Genomic DNA, 8,545 nt, shown 5'->3' with positions numbered 1-8,545 from the left:
TAGTGCTTGGTTACAGTTTAGTGAAGAACAAATAGGTACATTCATTGGCCACAGCTTCCTGTTGCAGCCAGCTGCTGCCTGACTGCAAAGCCAAAACACTGTTAAACCATACCAAAAAAAAAAAAAATTAATGAAAGGCAACTATGCATTAAAAAAGTCATTGTACTTCTCAGCTATAAATTACTTCAGTAAAACACAGGACCAGCCCCAGCAGGAGCAGTCAGAGTTTTGAAATTAACGGCCATCCGTACAAATGAATAAAACCAAAACACTTTGCCAGTCACTCACGAGTACATCAGCAACGAGACTCACTGCCCCTACCTGCCATCCTAATGCCAGGAAGATCGTATTGTTGTGTGCTTCAGTGCAATATGAACAATGAGCCTGTAGCCCTTGAATTTTTAAATTTTTTTTTTTTTTTTGCACTACACTCCTTTCCCTCCAAAGAAAAAAAAACTTAAAGTGCTCCTAGTGCTTTGGAATTTAAGCAAGAACAGGGGCCACTAGCATCACTTCTTGTCTTTGGTGACTTATGGGAGAAGAAAGAAGGGCAATGCACGGGTCTGGGTCCTTCATTAGCTTTGCCATAAGTCAAGCAGTGATTGAGATGGAGCGAGCTGCCTCTGCACCCTGGCCGAGGCAAGGAGACAGGTCCCTCACGTCACCCAAGGCAGAGCAGCTGCGAGAGCCACAGCAGGCGGGGGAGCTCTGGTTCAAGTACTAGAGCAAGAGGGATGTGCTGGAATTAGTCATCCCTGAGCCCCCTCTCAAAAGCAGCGGGGCTTGCCCCTTTTTTTTTGGGCCAGGGAGAGTGAAGCAGGTTGGCAGGAGAGGCCCACACGCCAGCACAGGAGACCATGCAGAGGGACAGGGTGTTCTCAGTGTGACAAGTGACATCTAGCTTGGTACAAGCGAGGTGGGTGATTGGGTGACCAGGCCTAGTGACTAGTAACTAGTAGTGAGCACATGGCAAGTGAGAAGAGGCCGGGACTGCCCTTGTGCTTGGGGTTTCTCTCACACACTGCTGGGGACACCGAGGGTGCTTTGGGGTCCCTCCGGTACCAGCCCCCAGCCCTGTGTCCCAGGCAGCACCGTACTGCTCCATGCATGGGTGAGTCTGGCAGTGTCAGAGGGGTTTGAGCAGCAGGAGCAGCTCCAGGGGGGTTAGAAGCAGTTCCAGTTTGAGTTACCACTAGTGGTGGGAGCAGCTGCCCTCCCTGGACCAGTGCCTCCATCCCAGCCTGTGTCCACAGCTGCTTTGCTCATCCCCACATCAGGCTCAGGACACACCAGGAATAACATCAAGCCTCATCCCCCAGAGCCCGATGGAGCTCTAGGCCAGGCCTAAGTTGGTTATTTTGGTTACAGAGGAACAGAGAAACCTCCTCCGAGCCTGACCCAGCACGCTCCAACGCTGTGCACACCCCTGAGCCCTGCTGCCACCACTGCTGGGGCAGGGCGAAGACTCCAGGCCCATGGCAGGGCAGAGGGGAGCAAGGAGCCCAGGGACCCATCAGTTCCCTCTGCAGGAGCAGGTGTTGCCTTCCCAGGCACAGAGACACCACCCCCACCTCAGGGGGGAGCCCACCGGTTCACATTCGCTCAGGTTAAAACACTCGGGTATCTGCTAAATGCAATTTAATACTAGGGGAAAAGGGGAGCCCCACAGGGGGTGAGGAAGGAGCAGGACTGCTCTCACCACCCCCTGCTGAAAGCAGCCCCAGTTTTCCATGTGCTTCGGGCCACACATGTTCCTGCACACACACTCCTGCTGAGCCAGCTCCAGCTTGAAGCTTTCCCTGAAGGCAGCAGCCTCAAGTCTTCCCCCGGCACTGGACAGCAGCTACCATCCCCGCCAGCCCTCTCCCTCTGCCGTGAGCTAGTGGGGTGGTTACACCGTAGTGACCTTAATGCCCGTAGGAGCACTTGATCTCCCCTCACAGCCGCTGCTAGGATGTGCTCTGAGCTCAGCTTGGAGCCCGCAGTCCTAGGCAGGACAGTTCAGCAAGCAGGTGAAACGAGGACCAGCAGTCAGAGCAAGAACCACACTCAGCCCCGAGGCCTCAGCCCTGCCAGGCGTGAATATGGCAAGAACGCTTCAGCATTCACCGCAGGAGCAGGGCTTCACGCTCCCCAGTGAGTCAGGATGCAGAGTACTTCACAGAACACGTCGTTGCAGGAAGACAGTGCCTCTCCCAGCCATGGATGTGCAATTAAAAGAGTAACTAGAACAGTCTCAGACCCAGCACGGCCTGAGCAAGATTCGTTCCTTCCAAGTGTGCAGATAAAAGTGCAAATATGCATTTGATGTTTCTTTTCTAGTGAGGAAGCTCTGGTGCATTTAGCTGCCAACATCTTGAAGACCAGACCAAGAAAAAAAGCTTCCAGAGAGTTCAGCTTCACTTTGCTACATGGTACCTTAAAGTCACAGTTCTCTTGCTTACTGCCTGCAGCCGTAGGCTCAGTCCTGCTTACAGCTGCAGCAGGTAGTGGAATGTTTGTGTCGATGAGTTAGATGCTTCAAGGAAGAAGGAAAGAGAAAAACCAGGTTACAATCCTATACATGAATGCCACTTCTGGGAAGAAAGGGACCTCGCAGCCTCTTCAGTTCTGTGGTGCAGGATATGAGCTATGGTGATTATTCATCTCCGAGCCGCCTGCGGCAAAGAGCAAAGGGGCACTGTCTGTAGCGGTTCCGGTGAGATGGGGACCCACCGAGTAGCTGTCATTCCCTGACAGGGACCCATAGCAGCCAGAGCACTGAGGGGTGGCCAAGCTGGGAGGAGAGACAGAAAAACCAGACATGGACTCTTAGATGAACAATCTGGCTGCAGCTAATCTCCACTGGTCAGGGTATCCATGCAGGCACAGTGTCTCCAAGGAACTTGGCTTTGACAAAACAGGTACAAGGAGAAGAGCACCAGGCCCTACAGCACTGGTTAAGAACCGCCAGAACCCCTGAACCATCACTAAACCCCTGTGCAGGGACAGCGCTGTCCAGTTTCCCATCACAGCTTTACTGGGGATACCAGACCATTCTCCCTCTGGCTCTCAGAGAACATATTCCCCCCCATGACTTCACCACCTCTCGCTTTCCAGTGGAGAAACTCCTCTGGAGGTCATTGAAGAGCCCTCAGCCGCCACAGCCAAGGAGGGATCCTAGCAAGATCAGCTGAAGCCTCCTCTCTGCAGCCACTGCATATTTCTACCTGCGAGCACCCAGTGCAATATCCACCTCTCAGAGCTGGTCGCTTCTGTCTAATAAAAATAGCTCCTTGGGAGCTGCAGAAGGGAACAAAACCAAGCTCAGTCAGGAGGCTCCTTGCCCCATCCATCTTTTCCCCAAGCTGCCTCTTATACCAAAATTTTTTTTGAGCCAAGAGCTCTGTTGCTCCCACACAGGGCAGAACAGCAGCTTCCCCCTGCCCAACAACGCTTACCCTCCTTCTCTGGCCCCAAGCCGCGACAAGTCATCATCGCTGTCGTAGCGCCTCGGATTGTCAAAGAAGTAGGCTCTGGAGCTGTAACTGTGACTATTGACCATCCCCGCTGGAGTCTGGTAAAGAGAAAGGAGTTAGGGAAGAGGTGAGATATTTCTGACAGTCTTCCCAAAGGCCTGTCCCCACACCCCAGGCACTTTGGAGCAATCCCTGCTCTCAAGCTCCAGCAGCTTGCTCAGGCCTACCAAGTTCTGACTCAGTCTCTGAGCCCGGAAGAACAGCACCACGAAAGTTGTCGGCACCAGCTCCCAGAGGAAGAGGACCACTCCGAACACCACGTACTCTTCACTGCTCACTTCCACGTGCACCTGGGGACACAAGTTTGAGGTCTCTGTAGAATCCCAGCCATCAGCAGAGCTACACAGCTCCCAATGCAGCACACAGCTTAGAAGTAGGAATGCAGAGAAACCCTTTTATGAAGGCAGGAGTCCCTAAAGCAGAATAGTGACCCTTGCCTGACTGCTGCTCCTGATTTTAGGGAGATAGCTCTCTTCAGTGTGCTACCAGGGTCCTGTCAGCTCCCTCCCCACACCAGTGATTCTCCCGTGCACACAGCCACGCCTTATTAAGCATTGCTTTTCTGCTCTAGTTGATGTGTTCCTCCTCTCCCCCAGAAGAGCTGGCAGGTTAAACTGAAGAGCACAACAGGGAATCCCTCCTGAAGAAGGAGCCAGATAGAGGAAGATTCAGGCTTGCTCTGGGGGAGAGAACAAGCAGGGCTTCTGAAGGCAGAAAGTCAGCTCAGCCAGGGGTTCAGCAAAACAGACACCCCCACATCACCCCCTTTTTCCCTACCCATGCCTTCACAGGATGGGGGGTCGCAGACACTTACCTTGTCTGAAAGGTTGTCCCAGCCATAGTTAAAAGGACCAGGAACACTGTCTGGAGATATGGTCACCGCTACCAGGTTATAGCAAGCCCTTGAGGAATACAGAAGAGCGACTACAGATCCCACAAGAATAGCCTGGCAGACAGATGTTCCCTAGAACAGGAAGAAAAAAAAATTAATACAGACCTTCCTACAGAGCTGCAATTCCACCCCCTGCTTCTGGCCACTTCAAAGCGCGAGAAGCTGTGCAGGCAAGAATGACCTAGAATAGTTGTATGTTGTTGGCAAAATATTCAGAGCTGGTTAAGAGCTTCCTTGTGTGATGAGTTCACTGTGGCAGCAGAGCTATACAGCCACTGTCACCAGGGAGCAGGGACAACCTGAGGCACAGGAGCATCATTCTCAGGATCTTATCAGTCAACTTCAAACTGGTGGTCCAGAGAGATGCTATCCCACCCACTGCCTTACTGGGGTAGTCTCCAGAAGACCAACCAACAACTGTTAAAAAAATAATTTTGCTGCTGCTTCTTCTCTGCAGCATTGAACACATTTGTCTAGGAAAGAAGCCAAAATATTTGGGGTGGGCAGCTCTGAGAACAGGCAGAAAGACTCAGCACCTGAACCCCAGCACTGCTGTGGGACAAGCCAGGCTTTGCCGTACACAGAGCAGCATGCTAAAGGGTGGCTAGATGTTGGGCAACCTCTGCCTCCTCCTAGCTGTCCTGTGCTGGTGAAGAGCAGCTTTCTGCACAATGTTTCAGATACGGTGCTGTCAGAAGCCTTTTAATAGCTAGTGGTAGCCATCAAGTCACAGCAAAAGCCATAAGTGGGCAAACATCTCAGCAGCTGACTTGCCTTTGTATTTAGAGAGAATCTGCTCAGGAAGCACATCTCATTGACCTGCTCCACATCCAAGCTACAGGTCCATCAGCTCTATTTTCCCAGCTTTACAGCACAAGACTGTGTCTTGGAAGAGTCAGCATGAAGTGCTGCTAACAGACGAGTCCCTGTGACTGCAGTGAAGCACAAGAACGCAGCCTGCTCTAGCACTGTTAGCCAAGCCCTTGGTATTTGGGCCAGCAGAATAAGAGGCAGAAAGGCTCATGAAGCAAGTCTCCAGCTGACAAGGACCACAGTATACGATCTGGCAGCAGTTCAGCAGCACAGCCTCCTTCTCAAATGTCAAATGGCTTCAACCTTCCTGCCTTCAGAGAGGCAACAGCCTCATTGGGCCTTGCTGTACTGTTTTGAGTTGCAGGTTCACAGCTGGACTTCAGGAGGCAGGAGAGGCTTTTCAGGAGTTTGTGTAACACTTCTGCTCATCCCCACCCTATTTTTGCAGCTCCTCCACAACACAAAGGCACAGATTGCCTCCAAGGCAGGGAAGGGAGACAGCATTTGAATGCAAGAGACCTTTACCAGACAGTCAGGTTGAGTATTCAACCTGAGAGCAGGCTTCTCGAGAGCGTGTTGTACAACAGCAGCCACAGGCAGTCTCAGGCATGTAACTAGACAAAGTCACTGCATTTGTAAAGTACTGCTGGCTGAACTTGATAAGTTAATTAGTGTCCAGAGCCAGTCAGAGCTGGATACCTGGCCTGCACAAGCTGGGATGTGAGCAGGTTCTCAGCTTAGTCATGGCTCTCACTTCAGATCACCTGGCTGCAATCTGTGGACAGCTGCCTACATCCCACACACCCTGGATTCTGGGCAACCAGATGCTCTCTGCTGCTTTAAGAGGCAGAGACTTCTCCTACAGAAAGCCTCAGCTTCACGCTTGACAGCACAGCTCTGGCTGCCCTCTCTAAGAGAAGGTGGCCTGCTACGGACCAAGGAGATGCCTCAGTTGTCTGGAGCCAGAACGTCTTTCCAGCAGTGCCTGCTGCAAAGCAGCTTGTCACCTTCTTCATCCTCTTCCTGAGCGGGGACAGAGCCATCCAACAGCCTCCAGAAGCTCTGCGCTCTGGGCAGCCTCTCAGCTGAGCCAGGCATGGCAGTGCTTTAAGGCCATGGAGATTCGTCTGACGGAGGGCACAATGGAAATAAAGTCTGTGCAGGAGGCCAGAGCCCTACCTTCTGACACCTGGAAAGCAGTGATCCAGAGCATATGGGGTGAGGAGCTGTACTACTGGGAAAAGACAGTAGCTCCAAAGTACTAGAGCCAGGCAGCTAGCTTCCCTGAGCCTGACTACGCTCAGGGGCTCAAGTTTTCGCTGCAGATGTTTCCAGGCTCATCAAGAGCCTGCTGTCTGCCTTTCTCAGCAGGCCAGGTCCCCACCCTGGAATCACTGCCTTTGATAGGGCTGATATGGCTTCCCAGAGGAAGAGGAGGCAGCTCGAGCACACACTTAATTGCAGCCTAATGCCACACTAAGATGAGACTTCTGGTGGCTTTCCTACTTTCCTACCTGCTTGGGAAGAGTTGTGGATGTTCAGACCCTCACCTGTCCTTCTGCTTCGGGGCAGGACCTACAGCAGCTTCTCCTTCCCTTCCAAGATGCTGATTTCATCCAGGACAGGCGAGCGCTGCCTCTTGTCTAAAGCTAGACTGCTAGGGGATCTCCTTCGCAGAGAATTGTTATGTACTTTGCAGACTTCACTGTCCTTAGTGACAATACGCTACAGAAACTGCATCTGCTACTCTTGGAGAACCCTCTTTTCCAGTCAAACTCTAAATTAGACTTCTAAACTTGAAAAGCACGAGCAGCTCATAAATCTGTTGTGCCAGCAAAGCTGCAGACAATGTATTCCCCTAAATGTGCAGGGGACTTCATTCCTGCAGCAGGAGCATGTGCTTTCTGGAGGGAGGAGCCCAAGACCTGCCACCTCCACACTGGAAGGAGTATTTGGGCAAGAAGTGAGGAGCCACCAGGCCAGCATTGCTTTGGGTAAGCGCACACAGATCCAGTTAAGAATCCAGCTGATGACTGTGCAGGACCAGTGTAGTTGATGAGGCATTTACATACCTTGGACTCGAGGTAGACATTCGCTGAAGACATCTTTCCCAGTTTGCACATGCAGCAAGCCAGCGAGATGGCACAGAGGATGAAGAGGCTGTCGTTGACTAGGGCGCGGGCAAGGACTGTCCACCGCAGCTGGTTCTCCGGGACCTCACCATGGATTAACATTGCACAAGTTAAGTTCACAACTAAGAAGAGGAGGCTGGTAAATATGGAGCCCAGATACAACAGGACCCTGGAGAGAAGATAGGAAAAGAAATGGAGTTCAAGTTATACAATTCTGGGGTCATTCTCCACCAGCTTCATGTCTCATCAGGCAAGATGACCTCCCAGCACACCCAGTGCTCTGCCTGCTACAAAGATCAGCCATTCCAGCAAGGTTCAGTGGTTGTATTGACAGCCCAAGTCTGCAGAGTATTTGTTTGAGCTGCTCTCATAATGCATGAGCAGTGTAAGTACTCATGAGTTACAAGACTCATCTTCTGACTGTCAGGTTCTTATCTTGCAGATTTTAAGTGTTGCTCTAGCTCTGCATTAACTTCAGTCAATAAGCTATGAGTCATCACAACCACTGCAACTTCTTTATTGAAAGCCACCGGAGCTTGCATTTTCCAGTGTGGGTTTCCCTGGAAATGGCTAGGAAGCGCCTGAGCTGCACAAACACAGGTCCCACTTACCACTCAAGCCTTATCCTGCACATCTTTCCTGGGGTGGGACAGCTCAGAATGACCTCGAGAGTTCATCTCGTTTGGTAGCAGCACCAGTGCTGGGACACTGATCATGTATGGAGGCAAGCAGTATACGCTTCAGCTTCCTTTGTATCCTTGAAGCTCCCAGACCTGCTCCAAGGCACAACACTGATCCTTTGTCAGAGCACAGCTAGGGATGGCATTAGCTCTGTGCAGTCTTTGGGGGCTGAAATTCCCAGTCCCAGCACTGCAGCATGAGTTCACCTGAAGCCAGCTTTGAAGGTAACGTTAGAAAAGCATCACTTACTTGTACTTGTTGAATTCAGCTGCACATTTCACTTTGAATATGACCTGGGGAAATAGTTGCACAGTGTTACTTAACGTGACCGACAGTGCTCCTTTAAGCTGAGTAAAGATCTATACACCAGGGAAGCCAGCACCCACTTGGGCATCTTAAAAGGACCCTAGATTATCTGTCAGCACCAAGTCTTGCACTGGGGCGGCTTGCAAGAAAGACTGGTGCTCTTTTTCCTGCAGGAACCAAGCCCAAATGTAGGTGGTCCAACA

The 8,545-nt window shown here is 51.5% G+C and overlaps 1 protein-coding gene across 1 annotated transcript; it reads right to left on the bottom strand.

The window, feature by feature from the left end:
• Positions 1–2,604: 2,604 nt before the first annotated feature.
• On the bottom strand, positions 2,605–8,329 carry GPR137C (G protein-coupled receptor 137C; the record flags this gene model as incomplete). Its single annotated transcript, XM_010075600.1, has 6 exons — positions 2,605–2,776; positions 3,441–3,556; positions 3,686–3,808; positions 4,333–4,482; positions 7,296–7,524; positions 8,286–8,329. Coding segments are annotated over 6 exons (834 nt in total), but the record flags the coding sequence as incomplete, so codon positions are not given.
• Positions 8,330–8,545: the final 216 nt, after the last annotated feature.

Source organism: Pterocles gutturalis, unplaced genomic scaffold (genome assembly GCF_000699245.1).
Source record: "Pterocles gutturalis isolate BGI_N339 unplaced genomic scaffold, ASM69924v1 scaffold38212, whole genome shotgun sequence".
NCBI classification, from domain to species: Eukaryota; Metazoa; Chordata; class Aves; order Pterocliformes; family Pteroclidae; genus Pterocles; species Pterocles gutturalis.
Note: the sequence above shows the minus strand (reverse complement) of the source record. Positions and strands in the feature narration are given on the sequence as shown.